General features: G+C 44.2%; 1 protein-coding gene across 1 annotated transcript in view; it reads left to right on the top strand.

Annotated features, from left to right (window-relative positions):
- The window catches only part of LOC147733208 (mucin-5B-like), an 875769-nt gene that overhangs the window by 61800 nt on the left and 795841 nt on the right, over positions 1-18128 (top strand). The window contains exon 2 of the mRNA XM_086957740.1: positions 2663-2918. Coding sequence (XP_086813866.1) covers positions 2663-2918 — 256 coding nt within the window. The remainder of the gene's footprint in view (positions 1-2662; positions 2919-18128) is intronic.

The following is an 18128-nucleotide window of genomic DNA, read 5'->3' as shown; positions in this document are numbered from 1 at the left end:
ACAATGACCAAAAGTTAAAAAAGAAGCGCAGAAGCAGGTTCTTTGATGTAAGTCTTCTTGTCACAGCAAGATGTTTAATTTTCTCCAGACTTGAGAATAGTACAGTCGCCGACACGTGTTTCGTCGTGTGCGGTTGAGTCACACGACTCTTCAGGGCTTCCACTCCAATTCCAATGTATGGATGGAGTAAGTCTGGACCCTTGAAAGCTCAGTATCAAGCAATGGGTTTTCTGTGAGTTTATGACACAGCCGATGCTGTATAACACAATATTCAGTTGCAGTGTAAGGATAATAATTGTCTTATCCCACTGGTAGTTTTCATATGAAGGGATAGCACTGTTTGTCGCTATGGTAAACTCACAGAAAACCCATTGCTTGATACTGAGCTTTCAAGGGTCCAGACTTACTCCATCCATACATTGGAATTGGAGTGGAAGCCCTGAAGAGTCGTGTGACTCAACCGCACACGACGAAACACGTGTCGGCGACTGTACTATTCTCAAGTCTGGAGAAAATTAAACATCTTGCTGTGACAAGAAGACTTACATCAAAGAACCTGCTTCTGCGCTTCTTTTTTAACTTTTGGTCATTGTACCTTGTTTTGATGAACACAAATGTAGTTGCGAGAGCTTAGTGATGTACAAATCTGCTGAGCTTCAGGAAGAACCTGAAAACTTGGCTCGACCCCTGAAAAGAGAAAACTGAGAGAAAGGGCACTCCATCTACAGCAAAGGATGATTCCTCTTCTTTTCCGATAGTTTACCAGTACCAAGATGCCCGATAGGTAAATGTCGCACTTTACAAATTCATAATAATAATATTAATCTCAAGCCACACCCAGAGTATTTTTGACAACTTTTTGGCGATGACATGCAGGAGCATATGATTGCTCATGTCTCAGTTGTTGCTCCTCGTTTATAGTACCTACTCGCAGATGCACCTCTGTGTTATAGAATGTACCATTCTTTCAGCGGAGGGCAGGGGGCCTGCAATGTATGCATCAATATTCAAAAGTTGACTCTCTGCATAAACAAGAGGTGTAATATGCGACAGCTATTGAAAAAGAAATGAAAGTGTCCACATTCTTTCCACATGTATGGACGCATTTTGGCACTCAGTTATCTATGTGGCCAATGTGGCCAGTCTGGCCCTTGTTGCTCCCGCAGTATTGCACCTAAATAAGTCGAGACCCCTTGAGCAGCATTGTAGGTCATCCTCCAATGTAATCTGACTTTGTCTTCATTTTAGTAGCAAATATGACGAGCCCCGATCCAGTGTGCTTTCTTAGGGTGGGTGGTTGTGAGTCCTGGGTCGGGCTCCTATACTGCCTAATGGTACCTTCGGGACTGGTCTCTGTTTCTGCTGATCTATCAGACCAGGCACACCCCACGCCCCAGCGAATCTCAGGTGCTGTGGAGCCTGTGCACCTCCTATTGTTTAAATTATTATAGTCCGTCCAGTATGGGAGGATGGACAAGGACCACTCCACATTCCCCCGGGCAGGATACCTTGATGCGGTGCACGCCACAGAACTGCCTTTCCCAGGTACCCGGAGTACCACCAATTGCCCACTGTTTGTCTCCTCCAGTCCCTAACTAGGCAGGTAGTCTGCTAGTGGTGTATTTTGCAGGGTGCGGTCCACACCTTCTTCTCTGGGCTGTGTGCCACTTAGTGTATTGTTGGAGCTGCCACATTGAGAGTCCAGGGTCGACTCACAGCTACCCAGCTCCACAAAACTGCATGCAGAGTGGCAACTCTATCTGAGCTCAGATTGTTTTCTAGTTTCCTCTGTCCCCAAGGTATGGTCTGCCACACACAGAATGTAGATGGATGTTGTTCCCGGGGCAAGTAGCCTCATATGGATGCAACAATCTTGGAGCTGGGCTCTCTAGCACCTCCACCCCCCCCCCCCCCCCCCCCCGCCCCATGTTATGTAGGCCACCAAATACTGCTTAAGAATGCTTATTACAAGTTCACAAGTTCACAAGTGGACAGGTTTCCTCTAAAGGTGTCATGGTGCAATAACTGACAGAGAAAGCATCACATTAGCGGAACGGTATCCTCAACTGCTCTCTAAATGTGTAATGTCTTTAATTTTAAACTCAGGGCTAACATACAAATTGCCCCTTTTCCTCAAATGTGGCCCTTCTTATTTCTAGGAACTGTCAAAAAGTGAGTTGAATCCTACAGTGCAATTCTTGATGATTTAAGATCGGTCGTGCTGAAGTATGATTCATATGATTTAGTCTCATTTTTTCTATACCTGATAATTACCAGACGGAGTTCTGTATAGATCTGTCTATAATGTGGTAAACCAGTGCCCTGTCATGGTCGAGCCTGAGGGTGGCAGCAGAAGCACGAGTCACATGTAGAATCCCTTGATTCTCCATCAGCCCCATCTACCATCCTTTATTTGGTCTGCCCTGGTAAACTCTTGTGGCTGGCCATGTATGCAAGTATGCAGGCCATCACACACGGACTACACGTATATGAGGCAGATTGAGACATATACCTAAGAAGAAGGAAGGTGAATATTTAATGCAGATGTTCTTTTTGGGAAAGGCGAATTATTCCGAACTCTAGATACAGAAGCTGTCTGTTAGTGAGGAATGTTCATTGTGTAGTAACTTTCCTTCTGAATATGTTGTTTTAACTTCCACAGCTATAAGTCCACCTGTCACTACCAGCGAGTGCAGCACCTGGGGAAATTATAACTTTCAGACGTTTGATGGCTCTAGATTCAGTTTCCCTGGAACCTGCACCTATCTTTTTGCCAAAGACTGCACAACTCCCAGTGTTTTCAATATTGTGGTCCAGAGGATCATCAGGGATGAAGCCAATCGCATCTTCTTCTCAGCCACCTTGGATGATGTACTTATAGAAGTGAAAGAAACGAGCATCACCGTTCAAGGACAAGAGTGAGTAATAGTCCTTTACTGAATTGCATAATAATTATGTATTTCTCTCTTCCATTGATGCTTTTAATGTATGTAATTTTCTTTTATTTCTATTTTTTTTCATCTGATGCTCTTTTTAATGTTGCTGTATGATTCATGTCGGCCGTTAATGGCTTAACATTAATACTTTCCATTTGTTATACGGTTGTAAGAGTAATTCTAAAATAGTTTTATTGTAATTATACTATAATGCGAGTACTTAGAAAGCTCATAAAAATGTTAACTACGACTCATAAGTTTGTGAATTTGTGTTATGAAAAATTACTAAAACAATCCATTATACAATTTATTATAATGTTGTGCCTGCAGGAGAATGATGTAAGCAGAAAATGTGTACTGGGACCTGCTGGTATCTCACATGACTATTAAATGCAAGGTACTCACATGAAATTTGATACAAGGCACCTGCAAAATGCATTTAGCACCATCGGCATCATTTGTAGCATTTTTTGCAAAATTTCCTAACAAAATGACACGGGGGCATATTACCAACGAGTAGCGATATTTATCGCTAACTTGGCTTTGCAACAATTTTTTTATCGCTAAGCATCGACGGAAATTATCGCTGAGAATACAGCGATATTCACGCATTAGCGATGAAATGCTCCTAGCCATTTTATCCACCTCCCATTTGGATAACATGGCTAAGAACTGGTCTGAGCAGCGTTAGCTTTTGGCGATAGCGGGACTATTTCCCTCGCTACGCCTGCCTTGCTAATAGGCGATAGCGACGTTAGCGACTGCTGCATGTCATTAGCGATAAATATCGCTGACATGGAAGCGGGCCCCAAACCGCTCGCTATTGCCTAAAAGCTGTCGATAACATCCGTTAGCGACAGCTTGCTAATAGAGCGATAGAATTATCGCCGCTTAGCGGCCGAAAACGGCCGCTAAACCAGCGATAATTGCCTATCGCCCCCCTTGGTAATATGCCCCACAGTTCTCACACCTCTAGATTTTACCTATTTGGATTTAAGAGCACTCTGAATATCAAAACGGATCAAGTTTAAGGTACAGTCAGCATAATTACATGCATGAACATAAAGACATTTGTAATCATTTATGTTATGTTGTATTTCAGTATTCATTATTATATTTTTTCATAAGACATATAAGTTGAGTTTTCTTTAAGTTGCAGCTTAGGATAAACATTCATCTTAATTATGCACAGTGTCATAAAATAGTGGCATAAAAAGGTGGTGAAATTGAGGGGCATATTACTAGGCTTTGCAACGATTATTTTATCGCTAAGCATCGCCAGAAATTATCCCTGAGATAACTTGCTATTAGCAACGTTTATCTCCAAAGCGATAATTTTTCCGGCGATAGCTTGAATATCGCTGAGAGTACAGTGATATTCACGCATTAGCGACGAAATGCTCTTAGCCATGTTATCCACCTCCCATTGGATAACAAGGCTAAGAACTGGTCTGAGCAGGCGTTAGTTTTTGGCGATAGCGGGACTATTTCCCTCGCTATGCCCGCCTTGCTTATACTGCCAGTTTGAAATCCTTTTCAGGCACAAAAGGTTTAAGTTTTCTCAAAGTATTCATCTGAAAGTTTGCTCCTTTTGTTGCAGTGCTGATGTGCTTCTGCATATTGAGATTTCTGTCCAGCGTTACTCCCAACGATTTCGCTGAGTCAACGATAAGAGATTGGAAGTTGAGTGCTGTTAAGTGTTTGATCCAGTCTTGAATTATAGGTACTTGGGTGAGAGGAGCGATTAGGAGGAATCCAGTTTTGAGGGTATTCAGTTTTAGATGGTTTTCGGCCAGCCAGGTCTGAGTTTTTCCGAGGGTTGTCTTGAGAGATTTGATGTCTTCTAGTGAATGGATCTTTGGGTATAGTTATCTATCGTCTGCGTACATGTGGTATTGTAAGTTAGAAGAGTTAAGAATTTCAGTGAGTGGTTCCATGATTAAATTGAAAAGTGTTGGAGAGACGGATGATCCTTGTGGGACTCCTAAGGTGACTGGGACGGGTTTGGACAGGGAATGGTTACATTTGAATCCTTGCGATCTGTTTTGGAGGAACAAGGTAAACCATTTTAGAACTGTTCTGGATAGTCCCAATCTGTGTTTCAGAAGGTCTAGCAGGTCGTCGTGTTTTACGGTATCAAAAGCAGAGGAAAGGTCGAGCAGGATAAGTAAGCAGGCTTCGTTGCTGGCCAAGTATTTGTAGTGCATCATCCATTATGTGGGTCATGGCTGATTCAGTGCTGTGTCCTGCACGGAAACCTGATTTGAATTTGTTGAGCAACTTAAAATGGTTTATGTGTCTTACAAGCTGGAGGTGTACACATTTCTTTAAGAGTTTGGCCCGGGTAGGGTTGTTGAATATTGGGCAGTAGTTGTTTAAGACCGCTGGGTCACCCGTTGGCTTCTTTAGGATGGGGGATACCTGCCTCGATTTGAGGATATCAGGGATGGTTCCTTGAAGGAGGGAGGTATTTATAATTATAGTCCACAGAGGCAGTATCAGCGGGATGAAGTCTGTTATGCAGTTTGTTGGAAGAGGGTTAGTGAAGTGATTGGCAGGATTTAAAGCCGTGAGCATCTTGAGCATTTTGAGTATAGGTTCTTCATTATAAGTATTGAAGTATGACCAAGATGCATTATTTTTAGGTCGAACTTTGGTGAGCTCCTGTGTGGGGCTCCTGGAAGATATGATGAAGAGTCAAAATGTGTGTCAGTATGTGTGATAAAGGCATTGAGTATGCCCTTCTTTATGTTTTCCGTCTTCATAGTGAAGAAGGAGGCAAACTCTTCACAGTTGGGTAGTAAGCTTGAGTTAGCTTAGGGGAGGTGAGGTGCATCCTTAGATGTTTTTTAATTAGCTTGAAAAGTTTTTGGGGGCGATTCTTGACCTGGTCTAATTGATAGCTGAAAAAGTCTGCATTAGATCGTCTGATCTTTCTGTAGTTGGCATTTCTCTTCCTTCTTAGCATCTTGAGGTGGTTGGCGGATGGAGCCGATTGCCATCTAGGTTCAATTAGTCATAAGGATGGTCTGTCCTCATTGAGACTTCCATTGTACCAGGGTTTTGAGTCTTTGGTGGAGACTCTCTTTAGTTGTAGGGGGGTGACCTTGTTTAATATAATGTGCATGGTATCAAAGTAGTGGATGGTGAGGTCTTGAACTTCCGATAGCCCTCCTGGGGGAAGAAGGATGTTGGAGCTGGAGGTAGTGATTAAGTTAGAAGCAATGTTTCTCAGATCTCTCTTCCATACTTTAGATCTTGTGGGTTGAGTCGAATTAAGTTTCACTGCTTCATTGAAAAAGAAGGTGATTATATGATGGTCAGACCAATCACATGGACGAATCGTATCTAGCTGAATGGAATCTGCTTTAGAGATGACTAAGTCAAGGATGACTCCTTTATCATGTGTGGAGCTGTTGCAGATTTGGGTGAGGTTGAGGTCCGAAAGGAAGTTTTTGAGACTATTGACCGCTGAGTCATTGGCGTCATTCCAATGGAGATTGAGGTCTCTGAGAGATAGTTGGGTATTTTGATGACCAGCATTAGTAGAGACTATGTCCATGAAATGCTCGATAAACGTGAGGTTATCACCTGGTAAATGATAGAGAATGTGCAGAGAGCAAACTGTTTTGCTATTGCTAGTGATGTTTAAGCATATGTATTTACAAGAGGGGAATACTGGAGATTGGGACTGGTTCACTGAGATATTGTTCTGGTGTATGCATGTAATGCCACCCCCTGGCTTGTCAATTCTGTCTAGTCAGATGATGTCAAGGTTTGGGGGTACCAGTATATCAAGGATGGGCACAGAAGATTCATTTAGCCATGTTTCAGTCAAAAATATTAGGTCCGGTTGTTTTGTAAGTATGAGGTCAGCTAAATCAGCTGCATGACTTAAGGCAGATGTACAATTTAGTAGTATACATTTAAGACGGGGATTGATGAAGGAAGAGTTGGGGTTCTGAGTAAGGGTAACTTGTCTAAGATTGTTTGTGACTAAACCTCTGGGATTATGTGTAGTGAGTCTGTGCATATTGAAAGGAATAGTTTGGATTAGTGTATATTGGGGAGGTTGTCTGGAGGCATGTTATTGCTGTTAGGTTGTGGGAGATCAAAGGAGCGTAATAGGGAGAGTAAGTCTTTCTCCGATATAGTATTGGGCCTTCGGATTGGGCGGGTTGAAGTATAGTGGAGAGGAACTGATCTCCACCTAGGGGAAAATGCTTTGAGGAGACTTCTGTGTGGTTGGTGTAGGAGTTTGTCTTGGTTTCTCCTGTCGATCTATTGTTCAAGGGAGGAACAGATCCCCACCTAGGGGGCAAATGTTTCAGAGTGGTTTCTGGATGGTTGGTGTGGTAGTTAATATTGGTATCTCGTGTCGATCTATTGTTCTAGGGTTGGCGAAGAAAGACTTCATTTAGAGCTTGTAGTTCTTCTTTGAGTTGCAATAGCAAAATTAGAATCTCATCAAGTATAGGGTTTGGTGTAGGTGGTATCAAGCTAGGCAATTGTATTGTGAGGGTAGGAGGTCTACCTGCATCCCGTGAGTAGTATGTTGGACGCACATAGTCTGGGTTGTTGTGTAACAAACTTCAAATACTTTACCAGCTGTCTGTTTAGCATCATCTTGCCAGCACGACAGGTTATCCCGTTTACTGTCTCAGGGAGGAGGATTTAACTGGGTACAAAAGCCCTGGGCAGTGCGTCTACTCCCAGGAGAGTTCCTGTCAAAGCGCCCAGAGGGCTCTGTCTTTATTCTCTAAACTAACACAGAGACATGTTCTAGACACTCCCCATCCCTTCATCTGCACTGTAGGTGCTGGTGGCCAGGCTCTAATGAGAGCTGAGGCAGGATTCCTCACTTTCTCATCCTTGGACACTGTACGCATCCCACACCATCTGTTCTAGCCGCTTATCTCTCTTGCTCATTGACGTGAGAAACATAAACAACTCTCTGCATGCATGTAACCTGGCATACCTGCTTTTGCATCTGAAAGGCATGGTCAGACAGACACAAGATGAAACCGTGCTCACAAAATGTAGCTAGAGTAAAATGGAGTAAATGGTCAATGCACAATCTCAGATTGTTTAATTGCCTGTAGCATTACACTCCACCCTTGACCATTGACTAAGAATTAGCATATCTCATAGGTGTTAAATTTATGGCTCTAGGGGGAAACAAACAAGGATATAAAGTTAGTCACACATTTCATACAGCAACAAATAGATATCAAAATACAAATTATAATTAAAATAACACTTAAAATATAGCGAAGTTGTCCAAAATTAGGCAACCATCCAAATAACCAATCCCACCATCCCATGTCCATATTTTGCTTCACTCCCTTGACTAATTCATTCAAAGTATTAAGATACGAATGAATGGATGTGGAATGGTTAGGTAAATTGAAATAACCCAATCCTTCAAAATCTGCACAGCCATGGTTATGTTTTAAAGTAAATAGTCAATAGCAGTCTACGTATGATAAGTTGCTTTTCTTATTCCCTGAACATTCAATAGCAATTCAGCTAAAGCAGTAGAAGTTTCATTTATATTTTTCACCATTAACCCCTTGGGCGCTGCCGCGATGCTGCGCCTGTGCGGCAGAATCGCGAGTGGGCGGGTTCATGACGGCCCCCTGCCGTCATCAGCACACGCCCACCGTGATGCATGACGGCTGGGGGCCGTCATCAGCATCGAAGTGGTTAAACATGCAAGCTTGTTTATAATCCTAGTATTATTCAAAGTTATCCCAGGAACGCATACAATGCACATAGCTAGACTAATATATTAGGCTGTGAATAACAAGGTCATTTCAGGATCACAGTCGTCAGACAATTTAAATGCATTTCTGGCATAGTGAGAACATAAAACTGGATGCAAAGGAAACATTATAACTCCTAATTGTGTTAAGGCACATGGTCCACCAGTCAGGTGTGCTGGAATGTAGGTGTATGATGTATTGCCATACAAAAAGAGCCATCCCTTGGGTAATTTAAAATGCCTAACGTGACTAGCAACAGACACTCTATGCTTGCAAGACATATTGTTATGTGCACTAGTACACATACTATAACTCCATAGCTGACACAATGTACTTTGCTTTCTGGAAACGTTACTTTTAGAACCACCAAGCCTTAGCTGCTGTCACTTGCCTATTTTGGTAGGATCACATGTAAGACTATAACAAATGTCTGTAACAGAAATATTATATGTTATGATATGAGTCATATTTTTCCACAGATTTCCTGTTATCTCAGGGCACAATTTACAATACTCATATAGTGAGAGGTGGGTTCTGACATTGCTCTCCTCCACTACCTCATCAGCACTGGTAATATTGAACTTGTGTAACAGATCATCAACAAGAGTAGGTATAGCAACTAAAGAGATGGAAATACCACCAAGAGTGCTCTTAATGTTCCGCAAACAGAAATGGGATAGGGTGTGCATATTTTGCATCAACTATGTCCACATGTTCTCCTGCTGCTGAAATAGTGTCATTTGATACTGGTGGCTGAGTCTCTTGTCTGTGGGCATCCCGGGATCCTCCCGGTCCCCTCCAGACATGCTCAACTACAGTCTAATCAGTGCAATTGGGACACAAACATGCTATGATGTGATCTAGAAGAACAGAGAACATACAAGTATAATTCTTTCTCGTAAATAACTTATTTCAACAGGCACATGTTTCCATTTCTCCTCTCCAGGTCTCACTACAGCTAGGATGTTATCTTTTCCTGTAGCTATGATTTCAGCAGGTTCAGGAGGGTTATTGGGGGATTCAATCCATACTTTGGCTCCTTTGTACTTATCAGTGGAGCCAAACCCTCCCTTTCCTTGTACAGAAGAAGGGCTGGGGTGGTCCCCTTCCTAACAATTCCTCCATAAACTGGTAGGATCACATTCTGAGCAGCTCGATATCCAGGTTCCACTACTAAATCCGTGTCTCCACTGTTCAACAGTATTACTTTTTTCTCTCTTTGTTAATCAGAGTCTATTACCCCTCCCAGAATTTGTTTGCTTTTTAAGTCCTGAGCTAGGGGAAACCAATCCAAAATGCTTATCGGGAATCTGAATTCCAACTCGGGTTTCAATTAAAGCTATATCTCTGTGTTTCAGTTAGTGTATCAGTAAAACATGTACATCAAGATCTGCAGCCTCTGGGGTGGCCCGGTATGGAGCTAAGGCTCCAGGAGTTGTCTCCCAGTACAAGATAGTAATAGTGGCCACATGAGTCTGAATATGCAAAGCTGGTGTCAACATTCACATTAACAACGTTTCTGCATTTGTCAAAGGTCTGTTGTTCAAAATGAGCAATGTATCATGCAAGTTATCTTTCCAACCTTTCAATGACTCATCTGACAATTATTTCAGCTGAGCTTTCAACAAGTCATTCATTCTCTCAATGAGACCTGCAGCATGTGGGTAGTAAGGGATATGATATATCCACTCTATGTTGTGCACAATAATCCTGCACCAATTTGCCTTTGAAATGAGAAGTGTTTTCACTTGGAATCTACAATGGAATACCAACATACAAAATAGGTAGATTCTGTGTTTTCAAAGTATTCTGCTGTGTGGTGTGCTTACATGGAAAGGCTATCAAGTAGCTAGAACAAGTATTCACCACTGTGCATGCATACTGACAACCCTGACTAATTGGCATTGCTCCAATGCAGTCATTCTGGCATATCTAATCTGGCAGCTTTCCTCTACCTAAATGACCTCTCACCACCTGTGGGACTGGTCTGTGTTGTTTATGTTTACGAATCAGACATTGCATGATAGCAGTTTTGATCAAATCTAGGTGAATATGCGTCCCTCTATCCCATGTCCACATGTTAGTCGCTTTTTCTCCCAGGTGTCCACATTTTTGGTGCGCCCACTTAGCAATTCCCCCCAAACCAGAATCCTGTATTACCACCTCGGCCTCCAAAATGTTGGCTATTTCATCTAAAAAGGAATTGCACCACCATTTTAATGAGTCTGTAGGGCAGTGGGCATCTATGTGCTATATAGTAACTGAGCTTTGCGGGAACATTTCTAGATCTCTTGCTACAACTCCTTACCCCCACACCTCTTTTGAATGTATCATACAGTGATGGGCATGCCACGTGGGAAGCCTGGTAGCTAAACCATCGGCATTCAACTATGAATCTGTGTAATGTAACACTTTCCATGTAATTCTTGTTTCAAAGCTTGATACACAGCACACAGTTCTGAAAACTGGCTACTCTTTCCCTCTCCAGTAGTAGTTAACAATTTATTGGTACAACACTGCTTTCCAATGCCTCTTAGCTGTATGTATGACGTTACAATGCATACTTTTACAATGCATACCTTTACAACGCATTTTTTAACAACGCAACATCCATTTCAAAGCATTCCATTACAACATATGCCATTACAATGAAAACTACCTTTACAACTCATTCCATTCCAACGCATACTATTTTTACAACGCATACCATTACAACGCATACCATTACATTGCATGTACGGTAAGTATTGGATAGTGTAGGGGTACAAATTACTATTCTAACTCCAGGGGGGTGCAACAGTAGGGCAAGTGTTGGATAGTGTTGGGGTAAAACTACTATTTGAGCTCCAGGGTGTGCAACAATAGGGTAAGTGTTGGATAGTGTAGGGGTAAAAATTACTATTCTAACTCCAGGGGCTGCAACAGTAGGGTAAGTTTTGGATAATGTAAGGGTACTATGCGTTGTGATAGTATGCGTTTTAATGGTATGCATTGTAATGCTTGCATTGTAATGGCATGCGTTGTAATGGATCTTACGTTGTAAAAGTTTCGTTGTAATGGTAGTGCGTTATAAAAGTTGCGTTGTAAAGGTTGTTTCCCTCTTAGCTCCCACGTATCTGGCTGAGCCATCAGTAGACCATAGATGTCTTTTGTCTTCTGAAGACAATTCTGCAAACAGCTCTATCCACTTCACAGGGGACTCCTGTATCTCAGGCACATCCTGTAATACCTCTGTATCTTCCACTGGGGCCTGCACCACTTGCTCATGCAACACTGTAGTACCGCTTCCACTTATGCTGGCTTCCTGCGCCTGCCTATTCAAAGAGTCTTGGGGGAACTCATCACTCATTGATTATAGAAATCTCAGATCTCAAAATCACAATGAGCCCCAGGGGCAACTGCTCCGTTTCCACCAGAGCTCACACACATGCAAGCTACTGCTTTCCAAATGGAGTGTACCACACTCCACCACCTTCTAACTTCTTTGCCAGAATCCTAAAGGCATCCTCTTCTTTCCTTGTTTCTGCCACAAACTTCAATTGGCATATTGCCCCTGGAAAGTCACATTCAGCTCAACATTCCCCTCTTGTACTAGCCACAAACCTAACACGTGCTGTAGAGCCTTCTTTGCTGACTCAAACATTCAAATGCATTCTGTTGCTGCTCTCCCCACTCAAACTCATGTTCCTTTTGCATAACCTTGTACAAAGGTATCAAAATCTGACTCAAGTTACAGATATTCTCCAAAATCAAAAATCAAGCAATCAAATGAACCATTGAGCTTTCTTCTTATTTCACGTCAAAGCAAATTCTTTAATCTTTTACCTCACTTGCAGCACCTCCTCTCTGTGTCCCTGATGCTATGGTACACCCCAAAAGGTCACATTTTGAGAGGGTCCCTGTACCTTTGTGGGATTTATCTCCCACCATTTACTCTGCAAGTGTTCCACAACCCTGTCTATGGGGATCTTCACTTGTTCTTGTGCCTCTTCCTGTATCATCACATCATCAATGTAATGGAAAAGTTGCACCCCAGGAATGACTCATACCTCATCCAAGTGCTCCACCGCCAGTCTCTAACAGATGGTAGGACTATGGAAATACTCCTGAGGGAATCTTTGAAATGAAATTTGCATACTGTTCCAGGAGAAAACATATTGTTCTTGGGGGCTATTGGTATAGAGAAAATATAGTTGGAAATGTCAATATTTGCATACCACGTCCCAGTGTGTTTTCTCTAATTTCTCAATTAATGTAATCGTATTTGGGACTGCAGCAGTAGAGGATGAGTATGCTTGTTAAATTCATGATAATCAACTATTATGCAACAACTATTATCATTTTTGTGCATAGGCCACCCTGGGTTATTCCAGGCGGTAGTGATTGGAATCATCACTCCTGCCTCTATCAAGTCTTGTACGGTCTCACTGGTTTCCTCATGCCCTCTTGGAATTCTGTAATGTTTCATATGAATTTTTTTAGTAGCTTGGGGCACCTTGACTGGAGGAATTTTTTACATGACCCACTCTTGTGGTGGCAACTGAGAAGCACCTTTTTGATACAAACTGATAACATCCATCCTCTAAAATCAAAGTCATGCCTTTCAAGATGTCAATTTCAATGATATAATCAAGAATGGGCACTATCAAAACAGTGTATTCTCTTTTTGGGAGAGTCCCAATTCTCATATAGATTTTAGCTTGTACTGTTTAATTGTGAAATACAGTCCTTTCCATTGTTCTGGGTTTCCATATATTGAAGAGACCTCCAATCCAGTATCCACTATGGCTCGCACATTTTGGATGTTGGTATTATTCCAATAAATCTCAACTCTAACATGGGGTCTGTTATCCTTGTGAGCCCACCCCTGCATCAGAGCAGGGGAACTTCTCTAATCTAAATGTGCCCTGCACACATTGGCCCATGTCAAATCCGGATGAACTCTCTGATAATCTTCAGGAACCTCCTCATCTATGCCTCTACTGCTGCTCCTGTCCTCATCTGCCCGGTCATAACTTATACTGTCCCCCCAACAGACGGCACTCTCTCTTTTTCCCTGTGGGGCTCTCTCTCTCAGTCCTTTTCTTCTGTTTCTTCCTTCACCTCTGACTCCACCTGTTTCTTATCCATCTTATTTACCTTTCAACTTCCTTCCTTTTTATCAAACCCTTTGCTCCAATACATCTCCCACATACTCTTGGTAACAATGCCATCAATTTCTTCCCTCAACACCCTGTGTTTCAAAAATGCCATAAACATCTTTATCCTGGACACTCTTTTATTATCAGTACGAGTTTCAGACTGGGAGTACCTCTCTGTCTTGTTCCGTTCCCCCAGTACCTCTAATTCATGTACTGCCTCAAACACCTGAGAAGAGATATTGCCCATTTGGTTAATCAACAACATCATTATAACATGTTTGAAGGCTGGGGGAGCTACACAAATTATATTATTTCACACTGATACTTTTAGCTATCCATTCATCAAACATGAGGAGCACTGATAGGAATTACATCCTCTTTCATTCTCTGCCTTGCATCCTTTAGTGTAAACCAGGGCTTATCAGTTGATGGCCAACTGACTCTGTTGGATTGGGTATTTCTGATGCAAACCACAATAAAGTGGCCTGCGCATTTCCCTGAAAATTCCTAAACTCACCTTGAACAACAGGATCACTATTTCGTATACAAAACTTTGCTGCATCCATATGATCTAAATGCACTCCCTGTGCCCCTTATTCAAACAAGCGCACCATCCATGCAATCAATTTTTCACCCGATCAATAATCTCCTGCTGTGTGAAATCCTCCAAGTAGTTCAACACAAACCCATGTGGATTTTGTAGATGTTGCTGTAACTTTCGCTTGCATATTGGCTGTTCATAGATGGTTTTCCAACACTCCGTCTCATTCTTACTAATATCCTGAGAACACTCTCCTCCAGAATCTGTCAGAAACTCTGATAAATCCCATATGTTACCATCTCACTCCTCTGGGTTTCCAATATAAACCAACCTTAGCAATATCCAAATGAGTCTTTCTCTTGTTAACACTTCCTCTAAGCTTTTTCCATTTATATTGTAGCACACGTAATGCTGCTTTTTTAGCCACAAGCTGATACGTTTCTAACTTATCTTGCAACATCTATTCTTACACGACAGCATTACAGAAGTATTCTTGGCTCCGCTAGCTGTTTTTCCATTGCTTCTTGATCATTTTGTGACAGAGGTCTAGCTCCCCGCCCCAGCACGTCTGCTGTTGTGCTACTGCCCCCTACACCTCTCTGTGAAAGTAGGTATTCGATGCCTTTCTCCACCTGCAGGCTCCTGTCTGAGCCTCATCCCGGGTGGTCCAGTGGGAGAGCCTTGCTCTTCTGTTGGTCCTCTGGTGTCTGCCTTCATGTTTGTGCCTGTTTCTTCTGTTTCTTGTCTGTCTTTTGTTCTGTTTTCAGTTATTGTGCCTTTGGATTTCTGTGCCTTATAATTTCCTGCCTTTGTGTTTATGCCCTTATTTGTATTTGTCTCTGTACTTGTCTGTACTGTACTTGTCTCTGTACTTGTGCCCATTTTCTTGCTGTCTTTTTCCCGTCACTACTGCCTCCAAGCCCCATCCCCACTGCATGTTCCCACTCACAGCTGCGCTATCCTCCCCTATTTAATAGCGGCCGCGCTCAGCGGGCACGCCGCTGGCATGCCAAAGGCAAGCCCATCTGCAACCCGACCACGACCAACACCCGGGACCCTGGTTCTTCCCCGTTTACCCACTACTATGACTCAGTTGCCCTCCTCGCACTCTACCCCGGAAGAAACAATTACTGTCAGCTGTATACGCCTAACACCACCTACAGCCAGTTCTCCTGCCGATACTGCCAACAACCCTTCAACATCCTCCACACCCCCTCGGCCACTGCACCCACTCCAGACACCAGCACCCCCGAAGCCCTGAGATGCACCCTCCTCAATGTACACTCCCTGCACAGACAGGCCATAGAGATCTAGGTCCTCCTCAACACCCTCTCGCCAGACGTCGCCTTCTTCACGTAAACCTTGACCAACTCCACCTCCGCCCCTGACATCGCCACCCAAATCCCCGATAGATACATGATCCAGAGGAAGGGCCACTCCAACCACCCTGGAGAAGAACTCGCCATTGCACACAAGACCTCCCTCTGACTCTCCATTTCCAGCACAAGCGACTCCCCTTCCACCACCGAGCAACTCAATTTCCAGATGCAGACCAGCCCCAAAATGACCATACAAGGCACCCTCACCTACAGAACCCTGGACTTCTAACTTCGTTTACCACCGCCATAGCCAACCTCATCGCACCCCACGCCTTCACCTCCATGGACTACATACTCATCAGGGACCTCAACTTCAACCTTGACAACCTCAGCGACCCAATTGTGCCAGCCTCCTGGAAAACCTCGACAACCTCCGACTGAAAGAGCTCATGACGACCCCCACCCCCAAAGGCAGGGCACTCCCTCAACCCCATCTTCAAAGGTAACAACATCCACTTCAGCCACAGCACCCAACCCCCTGGATGGACCACCACTGCGTACACTTCTCTTTCAACAATCCACCACTCACAAAGCTACACCGTGCCCTCCACGAAGGAACTTGAGCAAGGTCACAGAGGGGCACCACAACTCCACTCTCAACTATGATCCCCTCACGCCTTGACCAACACCAACTCTCTACAGCCAAAGAACTGCACCGGTGAATCACCAACTGTGGAGACAATCTCGACCCCTCCAAAACCCCGACAGACAGCGCTCCAGGAAGGCCACCTGGTTCACCAATGACCTCAGAGAAACCAGACGCACCTGCAGAAGTAATTGGGGAACAGCAAAACCGCCGAAGTCCAAACCACCAAGAAGAACGCCATGACAGAATACCACCAACTCATCAGAGCCATCGAAAGTACCTTCATCCGGAACAAAATCCACGCTAACTCCAGCAACTCAAAGGAACTCTTCAGCATCATCCAGGAATTCTCCTTTACCTCACTCCGCTCTCCTTTACTTATTTTTGCACTCATTTTTGCTTCTCCCTCTGTCTTTTTCTGTTCTGCACTTTTTCTGCCTTCTCACATTTTTCCAACTATTTCCTCATTTCCTTTAGCCTCCCTGGGGGTCCAGTGGACCTCGGTTGTCTCGCTCCGCTGTCCGGTGTGTTTCCATTCATTTTTCACCCTTTTTCATATAATTTCTGCACTTTTCTACTTTCTGTGCTTTCCCAGTTCTCTGCCTTATTTCACTCTTTTTCTCCCTCCTATTTTGCTGCTGCCCCCGCAGCCCCTCCCCCAGCACAACCAGCACGACCAATCGTGCTCCCCTCCCTGCTCCCGCCTCCCAGCTGTCCTGCCCTCCCCAACCCCTACTTAAGGGCGGCCGCGCCGGTGGCGCACCAAAAGTAAGACCGTATGTGCCCCATCCACGACCCGACCACGACCAGTGCCAGGAACCCTGGATCTCCGCACTGCCAATGCTACGACCCAGCGGCACTCCATGCCCTCAACCAAGGCAGCAATAACAACTGCAAGCTATCGTCACTGGTCGACACCGACAGACCCTTCAGCTGTCACCACTGCCGGCACACCTGCAGGACCACCAAGGTAACGGACCCAGCGCCACCCACCCACAAGAACACACCCGAACCGAAGACCCTGTAATCCATCCTCCTCAACCTCCGAGCCCTCCACATACCAACGAAATTTGAGACATCCTCGACAGCACCACCCCAAACATAGCGTTCCTCACCAAAACATGGTTCAACACCTTCTCGGGACCGGACATCGCCATCACCATTCCCCAAGGATACAAGATCTCCAGGTAGAACCGCCCCGACCGCCCCGGAGGAAGAATCGCCATTGTCCACAAATCCACCCTCCATCTGAGTACACTCCCTGACAAACCCACACACCTGATGAACTACCTTCATTCAAGATACTGGCCAGCCCCACCACCACCCTCCGAGGAACCCTCATCTACCGACCCCCTGGACCCTGCAGACCTTTTTCCGAATCCATTACGGACATCATCTCCCCGCAGGCCATTGCATCCACCAACTACACCATGCTGGGAGACCTCAATTTCCACCTCGACAACCAACGGTACCCCAGCACCTTATCCCTCCTGGGCAACCTCCACAACATTGGACTCTACCAGATAGTGACCGAACCCACGCACTCAGCAGAACACACCCTTGACCCTATCTTCACAACAGGAAACTCCATCACCTTCAGCCGCATCACCGAACTCCCATGGACCGACCATTGATGTGTCTACTTCACTTTCAGAACACCCACCATCCACAGACACCAGCACCTGCTTCCACGAAGAAATTGGAACTGAATCACCGACGACCAGCTAACCTCATCACTCAACAACTCCACCCTGACCATCACAGAAAACAATGACCACAA

This window comes from Lissotriton vulgaris, chromosome 2_1 (genome assembly GCF_964263255.1).
Source record: "Lissotriton vulgaris chromosome 2_1, aLisVul1.2, whole genome shotgun sequence".
Lineage (NCBI taxonomy): Eukaryota > Metazoa > Chordata > Amphibia > Caudata > Salamandridae > Lissotriton > Lissotriton vulgaris.
Note: the sequence above shows the minus strand (reverse complement) of the source record. Positions and strands in the feature narration are given on the sequence as shown.